This window comes from Micropterus salmoides, unplaced genomic scaffold (assembly GCF_014851395.1).
Source record: "Micropterus salmoides isolate LMB-PRFRI ecotype aquatic unplaced genomic scaffold, ASM1485139v1 Ms_hic_scaffold_19, whole genome shotgun sequence".
NCBI classification, from domain to species: domain Eukaryota; kingdom Metazoa; phylum Chordata; class Actinopteri; order Centrarchiformes; family Centrarchidae; genus Micropterus; species Micropterus salmoides.
Genome location: NW_024041039.1, coordinates 13,001,954 through 13,021,726, shown reverse-complemented (window position 1 = coordinate 13,021,726; position 19,773 = coordinate 13,001,954). Strand labels below are relative to the sequence as shown.

The 19,773-nt window shown below is 38.0% G+C and overlaps 2 protein-coding genes across 2 annotated transcripts; both read right to left on the bottom strand.

Annotated features, from left to right (window-relative positions):
- Window positions 1-1,850: 1,850 nt before the first annotated feature.
- On the bottom strand, window positions 1,851-5,917 carry LOC119910167 (small ubiquitin-related modifier 3). Its single transcript, XM_038728604.1, has 4 exons — window positions 5,761-5,917; window positions 4,721-4,849; window positions 4,519-4,590; window positions 1,851-4,372 (listed from the first exon to the last, which is right to left on the bottom strand). Exons 1-4 carry the CDS (start codon window positions 5,779-5,781, stop codon window positions 4,310-4,312), a joined length of 285 nt encoding a protein of 94 aa, XP_038584532.1. The 5' UTR covers window positions 5,782-5,917; the 3' UTR covers window positions 1,851-4,309.
- Window positions 5,918-7,229: 1,312 nt separating this feature from the next.
- Window positions 7,230-13,026, bottom strand: LOC119910166 (pituitary tumor-transforming gene 1 protein-interacting protein-like). Its single transcript, XM_038728603.1, has 7 exons — window positions 12,785-13,026; window positions 12,015-12,067; window positions 11,659-11,767; window positions 10,300-10,402; window positions 8,898-8,963; window positions 8,452-8,498; window positions 7,230-7,795 (listed from the first exon to the last, which is right to left on the bottom strand). The coding sequence occupies exons 1-7, from the start codon at window positions 12,870-12,872 to the stop codon at window positions 7,758-7,760; spliced, it is 504 nt and encodes a 167-aa protein (XP_038584531.1). The 5' UTR covers window positions 12,873-13,026; the 3' UTR covers window positions 7,230-7,757.
- Between the last annotated feature and the right edge of the window lie 6,747 nt (window positions 13,027-19,773).

Below are 19,773 nucleotides of genomic sequence, written 5' to 3'. Positions count from 1 at the left end.
AAAAGTTTTATATCCAGTCAAAGTAAGGATGTTAACAAATAAATCAGACAATGCAAAAGCAATTTATTGATATTCCCAAAGTTGTGGTCTTCAAATTAAATCCCGAGTTCTCTATGTTCAAGACCAAGACAAGACGGCGCAGTACAAATGCGGTCGAGTTGGAGACAAAACCGAGACCATCAAAAAGACAGACCGGTCTCGAGTAGGCTACTACAATACTAGTATAGGCCTACATGAAAGGACTCTTTTTAATTAAAAGGCAACCTAAAAACAACAACAGCACATATGTGATATTTGGTCCATTAGATGGATATGAGCTGTGCTATTATCATATTAGCTATTATCCCATAGTTTATGATCTGAGAAACCGAGGTGGCCTTGTGCATGAATCCAGCTGTGATATTAAAGTCTCAATCCAGGATGTCTTTCTAAAAGATCCGCAAATATTACTTGTTGAAAATGTGAAGAAGTCTCAGGACAGTGAAATTAGGCAAAAACTGCAATGACAGAGTACCAAGATGGCCTTCAAATAGTATTTGCAAACAATAGCCTACTTGGATTTTAACCTGCTTTAATTGGGTAAATCACAGGAATTTGGAACTTTTCAAATCGACTTTCCCAGCAATCTCTGGGGAAGTTTTGATTATCTGGGGTCACCCAATACTTTAAAAACACTTCAAATAACTTGATAGAATCATTTTCTAAAATCTTTTCGAGCCTGGGTCATTGTGCAACTATAGGCAAATTATCAGACTGTGTTTGAAGAGACGTTGGCATCTCGGCTTGCGTCAGATCTCTCTGAATCCTCTCATACACAGACCCAGCACATTTACAAGGCAAATGCACTCTGTCTCTGTTTTCCTCGCCCATATTACGATCATAGACTGCACAAAGATACAAGATATAAGCTCTGCAATTCTCCCCTCTCCATTCATGAATCGTTGTTCCCTCCAGGCATGTCATAGATGCACTCTCCTGTGCGGTTTCAGAAGGACCTGTTTGGATGCAGAAAAGTTAATGTAGATTGTCCTCTCAAGCACATGCTTTTCCTTATTCCTGGTTTGATTCATCAACTGCTGCTATTAGTCTTATCACTGTTCCAGCTGTGCTGAATGTGGCCATTCAGTCAGTGTATCAGATGAGATCTAAGGGTCTAAATCAGGCATCAGGTGATAAAGCATACCCTGGAAGTTGATACGCTCTTTGAAATAATTATCACACTTGGTTTAATATACCAAAGTATTTTTTAACTTGCTACATTTAAATTTGTGATCCTTTGTATCTCAAAGTGAAGTCTAAAGTTAATTTGTGTTGCAGGATTGTTAACTTTTTGCATTTTTATCCAGCAACTTTGTTTTGTTGCTTTTTTTTTTTTTTTAGTTCCATATTGTGTCTTGTGTATGTTTCTGCAGGTTTCCTGCCAGATTTAATCTTTGGTTTTTATTTTGGTGAATATTTGGACAAGCGTGTTATGTGTAGGTTGTTTTATAACAGAAAATAAACCAAAGCAGACAGATGTTAGATTGTCACAGTTCACCGGCACCACCTAGCTGTCAATTTTCTTCAAGCCATGTCCATTCACATGAACCACACACCAACTATATATAATTCAATGTCGGTAATGTTCTCACAAGGGACAAAATGTACAGTATACCAGGCAGCAGTGAGGTTAAAGGTTTGGAGAACAAGGTCACATGATAAAATGTAAAATATAGATGTATTTTTTTTCCTCTCCCTCCACATCCTAAACATACCCCAAGGGGTAATTGTAAAGCATTAAAATAAACATGTTGCTACATTACCCATTTTGGAATATACAAATATAAATGAATGATGCACACAACAGCAAATCTGAGTACCAAACTATATTTATTGTATACAGTAGTAAAAGACCACAAATAATGTACAAATCAGTAGAGAAACAAATAACATGACAAAACCGGGGCCCTGTTCTTCGTACATAACATTATTCAACTTGTATGTTAGCCAGAGATCTTTGTTCAGCTAACGCAGTTCTTTAAATGCAAGTGGGAAGCTGGTTTGTTGGTCTTGATAACTGTGCTCTTATTTTTTTAAGACAGGGAAGTTGAAACAGTTGCTACTTGTGATTGGCTTGTGCAGAGGCATGTCTTCCAAGAGTAACCCCACACTGATTTAGCATCTGTGCCACACAACTTCCTCGAATGCTTGTTGTTAATGACTGTGGGAAGGATGAGAATTGGGCAGTCTTCAGACATCATTTTATATTCACTGGGGCCAGAGTGGAAATTAGTGAATATTTCACGCAGCAGGTGGCAGCAAAGTAGTAAAGCCTTTTGAAAATGTCCTTCATATATTCAATCATAAATGTTAAAGTATTGTATTTGACTGTTTTTATTTTATGAATGATACAAAAATACAGCTGAAAAACATGTAGACTACAATTTAATTGCCATTTAAAAATGACAGCAGCCTCCTCTGTGGCTAAGAACTACATTTAAGGCTATGGGAGCATATGGGAGACACATTCTTGAGGCCAATTACAACTGTAGCCCATATTGCATCGTTTATGATACCTCTTAAAACAAGAGTTTAATATCTATTGCTAATGTTTAAGTAACAGTGCTTCATACCGCAACAAACATAATTGATTCATTTTGTACTTTTTACTACTCAACTCAAACCCTGTTCGGTTATGACAATACCCACTGATTGGTGCCTCCCAAAAAAAAAAAAAAAAAAAAAAAAAGAAGTCGCCGCCCTGTCCGAAAATTATTAAAAATAGGTAAACATAAAAAGGGCTGTTATGATCTAGCTTACTCTGAATAAGCTTGCGCTTTATCAGGTTTTGAGCATAAGGACTTTGCTTCAACAGCAGATATATTTTCATCAACCCAACTCTGTCATCCGTGTACGAAGAACGGGGCCCTGTACCTGTGGGTACAGAACACTCCATTGGTTGGCCTCCCTCCTGATATGCAACAAACTGCATGCATCCTTCTCAGAAACTGTAAAATATTGGAGACACCCCTCACCACATTGGGATATCTTCACTGCTTGCAACCCCGCAGTCAGGTTTTGTTTTTTTAAACAAATTGCCTGCAACTGCTGCCTTTTACACACAAAAGAAACAGCTCAACAGTGAAGAGTCTTCAAAATGTGTTAACAAAGAGATACTGACTTTTGTTGGATATCCTTGCGCAAACTGAAAGCTGCTCCTCTTCATCTACAATCAGCCAGCCTATACAAAGATAAGACACCTGACCTCCGAACAATACTGTGGAACGACCTTCCTTCCCCCTCCCTCCCACTCACCCACAAATGTAAAACCCACAAGCAGAGCTGTTTGTAAGAATACCATAGGGACTAGCCACTGGCCCACTTCATCAGAAAATAGGGAAAGAAAAAGTTATGTACCACAGATACCCATAGAGAACCTCTCTCAATTAGTATAAGTCAAATAAGCTAATAACATTAATGAAATACAAACTCCCTTAAAATGTAACAGTTTTGACCTTGCTGTTTTGCTTTGAGAGTGATCCAAGTACATTAAATATGAAACCGAAGTTTGGTCTTTGGAGTATTGGTCCAAGCCGCACAACATTTATCTTAACATCCACTCTGATACTTCTGTACAGAAAAAAAAATCATCAACAAGCCCCCCCGGGTGTTATTTCTTAAAAGAAAAAAATAAAATAAAACAGGAAAACATACAAAAACATTGCAGAGCTCTTCAGCAAAAGCACCTAAAATGCAGATTAAAATACCATTTTGACAGAAGAGCAGGAGTCACCATTTAGGCAAAAAACACAAGAAAGCGAAGTGAAATGGAAGGCGGGTGTGTATTAAGTTCAGATAGTGCTTCCACTTCAAAACATTTTCATGCCTACTGACTGTGACCCCCGGACAAAAACTTGCAGAGCCTCACATTCGATCCCCCAATGGATGACAAACGTGGCAAACTACTGAATACTAAGCTTTCACTGGAGAGTGAATGAGAAGCACTGACAAAACCAGGAACAGCAGTGATGTGCTGTTGGTCCAATCACAAGCCTGCAGTGCCAGAAGGAAAGGTTGTCCTGATTGGCCAGCAGAGAGACTGTTGACACGCACAAAAGTTCAGTCCTGGCCGACACAGTACATAAACAGATGAGGAGCCCCCCCCACACACACACACACACCCCTGACGAAAAACCATGACAGACATATTTAAACTTAAGAAATAATAACGATAATAATAATAGGCTGAGAGGAGCACTGGGGAGGGGAGGGACAGTGACAGTGGCTGAGGGGCGTGGTCTGAGAGTGGCCATCAATGAGGTGGGGGGGCTTAGCAGTGCCCACCCGTCTGCTGCTGGAATACATCTATGGTGTCTTCATCTTCCATCTCCAGCTTAGAGGAGCAGAGCGAAAGAAGTCCCAGTTAGTGGTTATAAACATTAACTGAGCACACACATGATCATGCAAACATCATGTAAAAAGATTTCAGTGGAGGTTTTACAAAAATAATACAATGGGGAATAGAGCATAATATCTCACCTGTGCAGGTGTATCCGTCTCATTGATAGGCTGGCCATCAAACCTGAACCTGATCTGCCTTATTGCGAGACCCTGCAGGGGCAAACAGACACGAAGATGGGCAACTAACAGTGAGGTTGAACAACGTCTTACAGCAAATTAAAGTAATTGTATGGTGTTGCAGGAAGGGTTTTAAAAGCGGTGATTCAGGCTTTCAGCTCACCTGCCGTTCACAGTACGCCTTCATTAGTTTGCTGAGAGGTGTGTGTCTTTTGATTTTGAACTGGACCACCGACCCATCTTGCCCGGCAACCTTGAGGTTGATGTGATCGTTCTCAGTCTTTACTCCCTCCTGTAGAAACAAAAAGGTTTAACATCCGGTAGACCAGCAGGTTACAGGTAAAAGAGATATCACATAACATATAACAGGTCGTAACATTACACTAGGGTCACAGATGCACCACAGTAAAGAGCACCGCCATCATAAGACTAATACAAGCCAAGCTAACGGTAAGTTACCAGACTGTAAGCTACATATAGCTTGCAACTTTAAAAGAAACTTCACAACATCAAAGTTCGATCACGATGTCTGCTGAAGGGATATGGTTATATCATTTTGAAGACATTTTAACCAAAAACCAAACCTATATCAGTAATTATAATTCAGGTAGGCTACAATATGTTGCCTCAGTCACAGACGCTAACGTTAGCATGTTAGCTCCGGGCTAGCTGGTTGGCACGCCAGCTCCTATAACCGATGCTGTGTTTAGCTGCCGGCTAACGCTGCTAGCAGTTTTGTTTTGTTGTACAGTGGCCAAACAAGCACATATGTGTTAAAAAAACAACACGACTAGCGCGGCTACATTGTTTTTTATAAGACTGCGTCACCTCCATTAGTGTTCTTTTGTCGCTGCTGCTGTTGCGGCATTTGCGGCGTTGCGGACATAACGTGGTCCCGTTTCGACAAAGAAAAAAATCCGCAAATGACAATCATGGTGTAATTGGTATTTCTGCTCACAATATTCGAGACTCGAGTTAGTAGCCCATAGCCTCAGCTATTTCCATCTATAGAGCGTTGTATAAGTGCATATACCTGTAAATATTGCTGTGCGGGTGCTCATTCATTTGCAAACAAACACTGCGCCGATTCAGAGAAACGTGCAAACCAGGCCATTTTAGATTGCACATCTGAGAAATGGTTTGGCAGGAGATCGACTGAGCCATCACTACAAGTCCACAGCTCTTTAAATCTTAATATCTTACCTTTGGCTTTTCCTCTGACATCCTGGCTGTATTTTGTGTGCAGGCTTTCAGAATTACCGGCTAATTGGGCTTTATTTGTCTTTCTGGCGCCTTCTGTCCTCTCTTCTCCTCCGCTGACGAGTGCGCGCTTTGGACCGCTGTTAAAAATAAACGATAGGTTCGGAGAGGACCACGTGACCTTTGGAGGCGGGAGCGCGGACACGGGAGCGCGCACATATGCAAAATACTCGATCACGCGAACTGAAGAACCCATGAAGGTAATATACTCTGAATACTCTGCACACCAAGTTAGTGCATGTCTTTGACTTGTGAATATTCACACACTCCTATAAATTACATTGAATTAAATCACAAAAATAAATCATAATAGCTATGTGATGTCAATAAGAGTTGCTTGTACAACATATTTTTGTAAAATCTAAAATTTCTGTACGACTTTTAAACTATATTATAGGCACCCACAGAAACTACACACACACACATACACACACACACACACACACACATACACAAAAATCTATTATTTTCATGGCTCATGCAGTTTGGCAACCTCTTATATTCCACTCAGATGTTAACAACTGTGCCTTCTTAACAGGTCATGGCAAGAGATTATGCTGTTTTTTCTGTTTTCAAATTGAAATAGAAGGGTATAAAAAAGTATTTAGGACATTCTCATAGCAAATAACATTGTTTGAGACAGCTCATTGCCTTTCTAATTTCAGAGATTTCTTATGATTTACTTTAGTTCTGTTGTCAATATCTTAATACCATTGAATTAATACTTCTGAGTGTTTAATAAAAAAAGCAGACTGATTGGATAACCTTGGGGAATACCTATTTTACCCTGAAGCTGGTGGCTTGTGCCATATAGTAATTTGAAATAATCATTACATAAAATGATTATATAATGGGTTTTTTTATTGAAAAACTATATTCTTTTGAAATCTGTTAACCTTTCAAAAGCCTGTCTATAATCATATCAAAGTAATTTATTTAACATTAATGTCAACAATAAAGTAATTTTTTTAAATCACTTTACTGGTTCACCAAAATTTCCAAGTCACTGGACTTAATTCATTTCCAAAAATTGCCTCTTTACAAAAATACAAATTAATCCAGCAATGTCAAATATAAAATTCCTTAACCCATTATTAACATGATTTATTATATATTATATTATTATTAATTTATACTATGGATAAATAGCATCATTGAGTTTCCTAATCCTAATGATATGAAAATGTTCTTTACCTCACACAGCAGATGTCAGACTTTAGCCTCTAAAGGGCTTTGGTGAGGTGTTTTGAGCATTTAAACTTTTCAAGTGAAGTACTATAGGCTATACTGCAGGAGAACCACTGCAGTTCAATCAACATTCAGACACTGAATATAAGGCATAAGTTGTAGTTTTTATAAAAGCACAATGCAGTCAAAACACAAACAATAAAAGTCCACTGCCACTGAAGGAATTCATTAAAAGTCCAGTCGCTTTTATTATGCTTATGTGTCTTTACAGGATATACAGTCTATGGTTTGGCAAACTTCAGTCCAACTTCAGGATCAAAACATTTAACTTAAGTTAATGATTACTTTATAAATTCAGTGTGCAAGGGTGAAGATTTAATATTGACTTCATAGTATGAAAATATTTTCTAAACTTAATATGTAAAAACCAATCTGTCAGTGAAGCATGCAGTAATAACAAGAAAACTGACCTCCAACAAGTACAAAAGTAGGTTATCATTTCTGACTATATCTCTAAATTAACAGCAACCAAGAGAAGCAAAACAGACAGAATCTGGAAATTCAGATGCAACGAATTTTCTAAAGCAAAAGAAAAGACTTTTTTGATAAACAAACTGGATTATTTCCATTCTGTCCAATTAAACTCAAGACTTAACCTAATAAATAGTATAAGTAGACTGATGCTATATGAGCCACAGGATAGACTACTATAGAAGAAGGGTCATGGTGTGAATCTCAGTTCACAGATCCTCTCATGCAAATTTGGAGTACTGATTTTGCCCACTTAGACCTGAGGAGACATAAAGCAGTCAGTAAAGTCATGTATTGATTTCTAAGAATAGTTTGAGATTTGGGGGAATACATGCGCTTTTTGCTGAGACTTAGATGAGAGGTTTGATACTACTCTCGTGTCTGTCATTAAGCTACCATTAGCAGCTGGTAGCTTAGCTTAGCACAATCACTGGAAACAAGGGGAAACAGCTAGCCTGACTATGTGAAAGTAACAAAATCCACCTACCAGCATGTCAAAAATGCACTAATTAATGCATTATATTGCAAAAAAATAAGTGTGAAATGTTTAACAGTCACTATGAGGTTGACAGGCAACCAGTGGAGCCTACAGGAGGTTACTGCACCTGGCCAATAGCCTAAATAGTCTGCCATAAAACTCTCCCTAACACCACAACATTACGTTTTTATATTTAGTTTTTTGTACGGATTAAATAAGCAAGATGTAATGTCTTAATCATGAGCTTTAAGGTTAATGGTTGCTGGCAGTAGCTTTGTATTTACTGTACAAGCAGGAAAGTAATATAATTCTTCTCATTTAACTCTTAGCAAAACACTTTTCAAAAGAAACAGAAAGACATACCCACACTATGTAGTATATTCACATGTATAGGAAAGAGAGAAGTGATGAAAATGTGTCAGCAAGTGAGAGCTCACCATATTTCTTCCTGATTTCCTCATGTCTCTGTTTCATCTCTGCCTTCCTGTAAAGACAAAACATTCTCTTCTGAGCCACACAATGACTTGATAACATGTTTTCACATAAGCAAACGCTCCCAAAAGCTATGTCGCCACAAACCAGTTTGGGCTGGTAAGAATTTGACATGTGCATTTGTCCTTCATTGGTGTTGCTTTTTTTTGTTGGAAACCGACTGTATGTAGACTAAGACCTCAGTGCAACAGGAGCAGCTGGTATGATTGTAAACCATGCGACAAATCTACACGTTGAGAGTATGCACATCAGGGCAAAACAGCATGGGTGAGGAAGTGAGGTTTTTGTTTATGGGGGACGAAACTATGCAGGAAGAAACTGCTCTTGTGTTGTGTAGTCCTGGTGTTGATAAACCAGTAAAATGTCACATTCAAAGAACATTTTTTCTGACCTTTCTTCCTGCTTGGTTTTCAACTTATCAGCCGTCCTCTGCATCTTGGCCTCAAACCTCTTGGATCTGACACACAAACACAAGACCAAAGTTAAGTAAGTTATTGTTAGATAGGTCATAGGAAAAGTACGCAGTATGTGTTTGTGTGTGTTTTGAGTGTAGAGACCTGAAGGTAACGACGCCTGAGCAGGCAGAAATGTAAAGCTTGTCATGTAATTTTATCTTCACATGATTAGACTTAAATTGCCCCACATAGTGCACACTGATCGTGATCACATGACATCATCTTGTAATGAATAAAGTTCCAGACAGAAAAATATGAAGTCACATGACAGAGTGACAAAGGTAGTTATCCTACAGTATGTTCTTACTCTGGCCTTAACCACACCTAACCATTTCTAACATAATGCATAGGCACAGGCATTTTTAGACTGATACCTAATCATAAATATAAGTAACATAAAACCTAAATGTGTTGATCGGGTGGTTGTATTTGTTTTTGTAGATTCTTCCTGTCAGAAAACAACATCACAAACCACTTAGAACAACCTGCTGTACATGCATGCGTACCTCAGAGGATAAGACAGGTATTTTTAGAAAATAAATGAAAGGGGTGCAGTGAGAGAGATAGGATCGGAACCAGATTAACCACAAAACCTGATACACATCTAAGAAGTTAAAACATTTACTGTAGATTCATTTCTACTTCTCATGAAATGTGTGATTTTGGAGAAAATCACATTCAAATACACAATCAAGAAAAGTCATAATTTTAAAATATTAACAATTTTTGTTTTTGTTATTCCATTTTGATTGTGTATATTATTATTTTGTTCATGCCTCTTCAAGTCTAATAAATAGAAGCTTGAAAATTGCCGACTATAACCGATAACCGATTTTTCCTATACTTAAAGGTCATATAAAGGTCATTAGCTTATATGTAGCCTATTCCATAAATATCACTGCCTGAGAGAGAGAGAGAGAGAGAGAGAGACAGACATATGGCAAACCTTGCCCCCAAGTATGTGTCCCTGTGTCACAACCTGAGGGACAGTGAATGACTCAGCAAACGGTTGCACATAGTGTTCACTGCATGGCATGTTAAATCTGATTCATTCTTATTTGTAGTTTATGTTCTTTCTATATTTGTTATTTTTTTGTGGTTGTAACTTATAACTGCTAAATTGAATTGTCATGATTGCATTAATTCTTGTTATGTTACATTCAAATGTGAACTTTGATTTTGCTGCAAACTGCTTAGGCAACATTGTTTAACTTAAACATTCATGCCAATAAAGCACACAGAGAAAGCAATTTGGCAGCAACTAATGGTTGTTTCACAGAGCCTATATGAGCAAGGAATGTTGAGGAAGAGGTCAGCTTTAGCTCACTGCACACTTACCCAATGTTCTCACACTTGCAGCAGCGGAGAAGGCAGATCAGGAGGGCGATGATGATGATTGCACTAATCACTGACACAGTGATTATCAATATCTGGAAGTTCACTACAGACCGAGACAGAGAGGCACAATGTCAAAGTTAAGCAGGAATCCACAGTCACACATTAAGGAATTTCCCCTCGGGGATCAATAAAGTATTTCTGATTCTTATTTCTGATCATGATTGACCTTCAAGACCAAGAAAAAAAATGTTCTACTTCTCTCCGTAGTTCTCCTTTTCTTCATTTGTTGTTTAAATATCACCGTTATTGTGTAAGCAGCATTTTGCTGTTGTCGGACCATGACGTGCTTGCTAAGTCTAATATGTTTATGATCTTGGATAGTTTGCACATACTCTTTATACTGTCAACATTTGCACATTCTTTGGTCAATATTTTTGTTCTTTCAATTATCTCTTTTATTTTGGATTATTTAATTTTGTATAATTATGCTTTTCGACTTTTGCAGTACTTTTTTTCTGTTGTTCACTAAAATACCATGGCAAATTCCTTGTACTGTATGTTAAAAACCTACTTGGCAAATAAACCATCTTCTGTTTCAACCTACAGCAAAGCACGGAGGGGATGTATTAAGCAAAACATCCCTGGTTATTGTATCTATTATCAATCTCTAAATAGATATTAGATAGATATATTTTTTCCAGAAAATGTATTATATCTAATGGTTTTATGTCATGGTTTTCTAATTGTAATATAAAATAACATGTATTGTGAAGCACTATGTTTGCTAAAATACATGCTAAGTTTTTCCTGATTTACGAAAATTGAGGATGAGGTGTTGTACTTGGCTATATCCACTTACTATTGGCAAACTGGTTATGTAGCACAAAGGAGAAGTGCTATTGCTATAGTGAGCTGCTGCAATAGAACTGTAAAACCGAATTCAGGAAACTACATACAGAAAAAATTTATTTTCTGTAGCCATGGTATATAAGAGCTTAGAAGTACTTACAAGTTAATACATTTATTAGTCGATCAACAGAAGATTAACCTGCAAGTATTGTTTTTAAAGTGACTCATGTAATTTATTCATCAAGTAAAAACACCAAAAACCCATTGATTCAAACTTCTCAAAAGTGATTTGCTGCTTTTCTGTTTTATGTCATTTGAAAATGATTATCTTTTGGTGGAGTCATTTTGGTCAGGGTATCATTGGATAAACCCATTTTCATTTAATGTAATTCAGTTTATCATGGCATAAGCATTTAGCTTACCTCTCCTGAACAAGCTTATGTTTACTGTGTGTGTGTGTGTGTGTGTGTGTGTGTGTGTGTTTATGTGTGTGCACGTGCACTCTCTTACTCCAGCAGAGCCCCCAGCGTGCATCATTCAGTGGGCATAATGCATGCGGTGGAAGGATGGTTCTCACTGGATATGTAATACAGGACTTGGTTTGGATACACCACAAGCACTGTAAAAATAACCAAACACATAATTACCTTGTTATTATTTGAGCAAATATTGAATCCAGAGGTATTCAAGGGAAACACAGGACACACACATATAAAAAGTAGAAAATAGGGGAGGAGGAATGAAAGACACATCAGTTACACCCTAAACCAGTCTAACATGTGGAAGTGGAGGAGGAGCCATTTGCTTTTCTTTTTCATATAAGCACACACATAATGTAAATCCATGTAATCAGTCCCAGGACTTACCGACACGTTTTTCAGACAATCTTCACAGCTTGTCCCATTCTTTGTCTCACACACTGTGGGGCAAAAAAGTAAGTTTAACCAAAACAAATATGGGACAACATGATGTCCTTTTTGCCTCACAAGAGAAAGTAAGTGACTCTAATCTTGCAGAGATTAGCAGAAAACATAGAATCAGATTAATTGAGACCTGAAGGTTTGTGCTCACTGTGGTTTTTGTAACTACAGCTAATCCTCCTGGGACATTCTCCATGGAGACACAGCACAGTAAACACACAGATTTTGGACCAGTCATGTTATTATCAGCAGACTACACAGGACAACAGTGGGGCTTGTGTAGCCACAGGTCTGTAAAATTGAGGTGTTAATAAACATTCTCATTCTTGTGTGGCTGGTTTGTTTGTAGCTATTTCTGCTAGTTTATTTACCCTGAAAGACACAACGATATCAATGCAATCAATATTTATCTTGCTTTTATGTAGCCTAAGATTTTCTGAATTATTTTAAGAAAATAATCTTCAAACAGAAACTACAAATACTGGAAGTGTGACACAGGAACAACACAGCTCAAAAAAAGTTTTTGGTTGCTTACGCCTTGATTTGTTCCCATTAATCTTTGTAAATGTAAGATACAGAAGAGCTAAACAGTACTTTCCTTAATAGAGAAAATTAAGGTCCGAAGAAAAGTCTCTCAATCATTTTTTGATTCTGTATCCTTTACATTTAACCTGGGACCTAATAATGAAATAGTGACGCATTAAATCATTTCCTACCATCGCCAGGTGCGGAAGACTGGGCCCAAACTGTCGCCAATCCGAAGACAAGTAGAAGAGCAGGGAGAAAAATCCGTAAATCCATCATCCAACCACTTAGACACAGATTATTCCAGATATTATTGTGTTGTTATTAGATTCGAGAAACCAGTGAGCGCAGAAAGGGGAACTGACGCTGCTCCGGTCGCAGCTCAAACTCGATCAGAGAAGTTGCCGAGAAGGAACCAAAGGCTGAATTCCTTTCGCAAGCTCATTACGCACCAGAGACAAAGGTGGGGAAGGCGTGTATGTTTTCTTGTAGGCATGGCGCAAGAAGTAGACTAGTAGATCCTTTTCTGAGGCCTAAGTGGCTAAAAGTACCACAGAAGTCCTTCATTCAAAATGTTACTGAAAGGCTCCTTTCAATGACATATAATCAGACGGTCATGTACCACAATACATAAGCACCGTCTGTGTCTGTTTTTTAGCCAAGAAAAATATTTTTGACAAATATTTGAGCGAACATGTAGTTCTACACATGAATTTGTACGGTTTTAGTAATTAACTGTTTATACCACATTTAAAAAAGTAGCCTAATAACAATAAAGATATGTGCTTAAGTCTGCATGTTTGAAATGTCATCATTTCACTCCTCTTCTCAAAATGCTGTAGCCCAGGGGCGATTCTAGGATCAGACCTTTAGGGGTGCTTAGCCCCTAATGAGAATGTAGCATACATACAATACCTTGCAAAAGGTATTGGAGAGAATAAGTAGGCCTGCTAGAGCGGAGCGGGTGAAGAGCGGAGCAGGTCAGTCAAGGGTGTCACTTTGTGTTGAAAAGTGGTGGGGACATAAGGGCTCAGATTAGGAGCGTGATGATACATTTTGGTCATGAGACATGACAATGCACGAGAACAAGACAAGAAGATTTTTAGCACTATCTAGATTCAATACTTGTTGAATGCTGAAATATATGTGAGGGGGGTCTAGGGGTCCTCACCCAGAAGATTTGAGCATATAACTGGTAATTTCCTGCATTCTGGAGACATTTTCTGGTCCAATTTACAGTGGAAATGTCTTTTTATATGAGTGAAAACTATATTGCATTGCAAGTTTTTTTTATTGTGCAAAAAAACGTTTCTCAAAGCATTTTCATTTGTTAGTTAACATTTCTTGGTGCAAGCTGTTTTTCACAATGTTTTTAACAAATACTTTAAAAAAGTGATGTGGACAAAATCAGCCATTTCAAAATGTGGTGAGGACATGTCCCCAGCATTCCCAGTGTAAATAACACTTATGGAGTCAGTGGACCAGTTAAGGTCAGACAGCAGTGTGGAGCTGTGTGCTCGGGAAATGTGGAGCTGTAGGCTCGTGTTTACTCCCTCAGAGGAGGGAGGGTGTTGAAAGTGTTTCCCTAAATTAAGTGTTCATTCTTGCATTTCAGTTAAATCTTGTTACATGCTTGCTTTCTCTTTTAAGGAAGAAGTTTTTTGTTGCTGATTCAGTTGAATTTATCAGTATTATTTAATTGTTATTAGGACTGACCCCAAATAGTCGAAGATTCGATGCTTCGATGCAGAGCCTGATTCGACTGTCAATCTCACAGTCGAAGCTTCGCAGCGAAACAAGAATCCTGCCATTTTGGCGATATGGGGGTGCTCAACGTCAGATTTTACATAGAATTACCAGTTTTCTCCCAATAAGTTAATATATAGCCTATTACAATATACATTTCAAAGTTTAATGCTGTAAACTTATGTAAAACATGTAAAAAGAATAAAACTTCCAATAAATGTTTTTAATTCGTAAATAAATCCAAAATTGTCACCGCAACACTGGGTGGTCAGTTCGCATGTGTAAGCGTAGCTTGTATGTGTGTAGTGGCAGAAGAGGAACACTTGCTGAAGAGACCCAGGCCCAGACTGACAGACACACAAACTGTTCCACTGTAGCTGACAGGATGGCCAGTGCGGTCACGGATCATAATAAAACATTAGAAACTGAAAAGGACATTAAACCCGTTTAATATAAGAAAAGCCATATGAAACTGTAGGTTAATTGATTGCCCCTTCTCTAACTTTCCAAAATCTAACAGAGGACAAATAAAGTCATTTTCGGAAAATAATAATGAATTATTGTATTATTTTTTAGATTAAATTTCGGGGTACTTACTTACTTAGGCACCCCTAAAACTCGTCTAAAATCACCCCTGCTGTAGCCTACAATAAGTGTGTGATAACTAGTCTACTTTTAGTACGGTTAAATGAGGTTTGCTTTAGGCCTATCATTCCTAGAAAAACAACTTGTTATTTTGAAAATAAAATATAATGGAAGAAAAATAAATCCGACCAGAAGTAGGTCTAACAGTGACACACAAAAAACAAGGAAAACTGATGTATATCTTCTTAATGAGATAGTTTCCTGTTGTTTAAATAAGCCACACTTTTTACTGCAGCTTATTGCTAACGTAATTTAACCATATAAAGGTGAAAAATAGAACCATATGTTATATTTTCATCAGACTGTGCATCACTGATCACCATGATCTTAAAACTGGAATTATTCTCCTGCTCAGTTCTTGGTTTACATGGCTTACCCTCTGAAATTAGGCTACTGTCTTTTGAAGGTAGTTTCGAGCTCACTCAGCCAGAGGTATCATATGAATTTTGATACCAAACATGTAATGTTGGCTAAATGTTGAATGATTGCTTGTATTGCCAGGAGCTCACCTTGACTTGCGTCCTCTCTGTGGCTTTCTGAAACTGTTGATAGATCTCATTTGACATTGTAGCTATTATGTTGATTAATTTATGATAATGATTAATTTATGTTATAGGCCTACAATGCAAATAAGCTATAGATTCCTGGCTAACCGCCTTCAATCTAAACAACTGTTGGTATTAGTTTAAACCATTCTACGGAAGTCCTAAGCGGCCATCCATTCAAATTTTTTTTTACTCATTACTCATGATAACGGGATAATTATCTTGAGATCTCGATATAACGACTGTTGTTGTCCCACGATAAAGAGATCATTTTCTCAAGATCTCGTGATAATGAATGTTGTTTTCCTGTGGTAACGGAATAATTTTCTCATCATCTTGAGATAACAAACCATAGCTGAAAACAGGGGTCGGCAGGTACGTTTTTTTAGGATCATTTCAGAGGACTTTTCAGTGTCACTGGTTAGCTTAATTAGTAGAGCACAGGACTCATAAACCAAGTGACCCTAGGGTCATATGTTTGGTTTGGGGTGTTTTCCTTCTCTCTCGCTCTCTGCTCTCTCAGGTAGTGGCCTTTCCCCCATGCCTCTGTTGCATGAGAGAGTGGCAGCAGGTGAGCCTGATTACCACAGTGCCTGGAGGTTAAGAAGGCTTGGGTTTTTCACAGCACTCTCTTCTTCTACCTGTTGAGACCACACTGCTGAGCAGACCAGGAGCCAAAATCCGGTAAGCAGATCGTTGCTATTCAGCCAGGCCAACGGACAGTGGCAGACCATTGAACCAGTGGTATGAACAACGGCTGGGTTCCGTGAGTCCAGAACCAGGTGTCTGGGTTACCCCATTAGTGGTGGGAGGACTTCACTTGTATACTCAGCCAGTGTTGAACATGGCTCCTTTAGTTATTTAACCTGTGTTGATTATCGCCATACCTGCTTCGTCGCTTTCTTCTTTTGAGAGAGTAGTTTTGTGTTTATTCACCCTTCTTGTCAATATTGTAATAAATATTATCTTTTGGTTTGCACATGACCCTGACTTTCTGTCCTCTTTTGCCCCGGTTTTATTATAAACATTGTTGTTGCTCCTCCTCCCCTGGAATTACCATCCAGAGGAACATAGCACCAAGGATTGCATGTTCATGGCTTTTGACGATTTTTCTTTGGGGGGGGAGTTCAGTTAAGCCAATTTGAATTTAGTTATGAAACTTGAAAATTGAAAATTTTAAAACCTGGCCATAAGTTACATGTTACACCCAGCTGCCTGTTAGCTTAGCTTACCACAAAGACTGGACAGATGGAAACAGCTAGCCTGGCTCTGTCCGAAGGTAACAAGTCCACCACCTCTAAAGCTCATGAATTAAGGCCCATATCTTAGTTTAATCATACAAGTGTGAAAATGACACGCTGAGGTATTACGTGCCAGACTATTTCTCGGCCAGGTGCAGTAACCTCCTGGAGTGTCCATATGTCCATATTTGCTCTGTCAAAAGGGGACAAAATCCACCTAGCCTACTAAAGCACCTCTAAAGGTCACTAAATAGAACGTTATATCTCGTTTGTTTAATCTGTACAAAAACCAAATTGTAAAAAACAATTTGCTAAGCTAACTATATTTAACAAATACTAGAGTGGTATCAATCCTCTCTCTGCCAGAAAGTGAATAAGCTAAGCATATTTCTGAAAATCTTAAACTATTGCTTTAATCTGTAAAGTAACTACTATGGCTGTACAATATTATATTGCCATCTGAAATGTTGCACAGTAGAAGTAGACTATAACTATCATATAGGGAATGGAGTAGGTTACATCAAAATTGCACTTAAGTAATTACAATAGACAATGTGTGACAAAATAAATTCACAAAGACAACATAAAATTGAGGACAATAATTCCAATAATTTATTAAAGCATAATTTTGTAAAGCCAGTTACAAATAAAAAGGTACAACACACATATCTCTCTCTTTCTCTTTTTTTTTTAAACAAAACACAGTATGTTTTACTATGTAATGATGATAATAAGCATAACATGAGATAAGAATGGGCCCCACTCTGGCCGCCTGCGGCTGATAACAGGACCCTCTGTGATGAAGTTGCCCTTGGAAACAGATTTGCGATCAGATACGTCAAAATCTGATTTTCATTTCATTGTTCTGTTTAGTATCCACATCAATCACATTTCAGCAACTATGGGGCAACTTCTTCCAACTCAGTGTAATATCAGTGACAGACAGAACCATAGATATAGAATAACTAGAACAGACAGCTCCAGGTTCCTCGTTAATTATGGCTTATGGGTTGCTTTCTCTGGTTCGCCTCTCATTTTAGCCAAAACTAAAATAACCAAAAGTACAAAGTGGAACCTGTGAGGGAGTTCTGCTTATTTTAACTCTATAGGCAGGAGGATCCCAGTGGGCTGTGTGTATGCAGCCAGGCCAGCTACCATTGAAGACACTGAGGGCATGTCCTTGGTGTTTTTTCTAATAATTTGGGAACTTTCGAAATGGTAGTAAAGGAAAAACATATACACGGATACTTTAATAGGCTGATTCCTGTAATTTTAGACTAAATATATATTTAAATTTGAATATTTGCAAGCCAAGTTTTATTCCAGGTAATGTGGGAGGTCTTGACACAGTATTTAGACCATGTTGGGAAATAAAATCTTTTGACAACATAAGATCCAAATTATACAGTTTGTTTTCACTGACTCATTTGGACTTATGACCTCAGTGTTTCTAATATCCTGGCTTCAGGCCCTGTACGTGGCACTCCAGATAGACAGTAGACAATTTCACCTTACAAGTTCAACAAGTTCAACTTCACTTAAATATCTGTCCTGAAAAGCAGCAAACCATAACTGCTTGCAGGGCAAATATTGAAATTATTATTGACACAGAAACTAGTTAACTCAATTATATTTGGACCATGTGTAGCTGTTAGACATATTTAAGTGTTCCCCCTGGATATTTGATGTGGGGAAACATTTTTGTCCTCTAGGTGTTACACATGAGGGATGCTGCCATCTAACTGAAGTGCCACAGAGTAATGTGATGTTAACATTACAGTGACTTCCCCTTCAGTTCAAAACATACACACACACACACACGCACACAAAGCATAATCAGCATTCCCAGTGCACAATTAAACCATTTCTGATCCCACATCCTCACAGTGTCTCATCTCCTCTTACACTGAGCCTTAAAAAATCCATTATATTTTTAATACATTATCCTCCCAAACATACCTTGCAATTACATACAGTTCAATACGAAATAAATTACCCCAAAACCCTCCCTTGAAATCCCATGCTTTTCCCCTTAACTCACAATCACAACATCATTCTTGGGAAAGGTTAGTCATGTAAATACGTCTTATTTCCAAGAAATACACACAGTAAAACCAATTCTCTTTTTTCATTTCTCTTTTCTTTTCCAACGTTTTGGATTACACCATAAATACACACACACACACACACACACACACACACACACACACACAACAGCATTCCAGACACAGCACTTCAGTGTGGTTAAGATAGCAGGGGGCATACAGTAATAATATAGTATCAGTAATAAAACTCACACGTTCATAAACAGGCTGGAAACACAGACAAAGGGGAGCGCTTATGCATTATTGTTCAAGTCACTGATCTTCGTAAAGAAAAACTGAGAATAGCATGAGCAGACAAGGATATACAGTATTTTATGGCTCCAATTAATGCTGCAGAGTGAGTCCCACAGATAACAACAATGACCAATTCATCAAAACACTGTGAAAACATACCATAGCAGCCAGTCTCATTATGGTCTGTGTTTTTACTATTAATTGTTATTTCTCTGTGAGTCACATTAATGGCACAGCCAGTGAATAATGTACAGTATTGGCATCATATTCAGACATACAGTGGTCATTATTAACACCATTCACTTGCATGTAATTTACACTGGAGGTGTCACATTGCATTTAGTATAGCATCTATATACTGTACAGTGCAGTGGCCACTGCAAATTCAACAATAACTCTTATAACGTTTGATATACAGTACAAAACGATAAATGTTGGTTCAGTTTAAGTGTACATGTATACGAATATACAGTAGATATATGCAGCGTGTGTTATATGTAGACATAGACAGGGAAATGTTTTGTCTTATATTCTGGTTGATACTGTTCTTCAAGTAAAGGCCAAGTGAGACTGTTAACCATGCACACTCTCCATGTCAAGCTAAACATGACAAGAGAGCCTCCAAAACAAAACCTCTACTCTTTCTTCTCAAGAATAATTATTT

Coding starts and splice junctions, on each gene's coding strand:
- LOC119910167 (XM_038728604.1), bottom strand. CDS start 5,781: ATGTCAGAGGAAAAGCCAAAG. Junction 4,850..5,760: donor TGTCAGAGGAAAAGCCAAAG/GTAAGATATTAA, acceptor TTGTTTCTACAG/GAGGGAGTAAAGACTGAGAA. Junction 4,373..4,518: donor AGACGGATACACCTGCACAG/GTGAGATATTAT, acceptor TGCTCCTCTAAG/CTGGAGATGGAAGATGAAGA.
- LOC119910166 (XM_038728603.1), bottom strand. CDS start 12,872: ATGATGGATTTACGGATTTTTCTCCCTGCTCTTCTACTTGTCTTCGGA. Junction 12,068..12,784: donor GTCTTCCGCACCTGGCGATG/GTAGGAAATGAT, acceptor TTTGCCCCACAG/TGTGTGAGACAAAGAATGGG. Junction 11,768..12,014: donor ATTGTCTGAAAAACGTGTCG/GTAAGTCCTGGG, acceptor TTATTTTTACAG/TGCTTGTGGTGTATCCAAAC.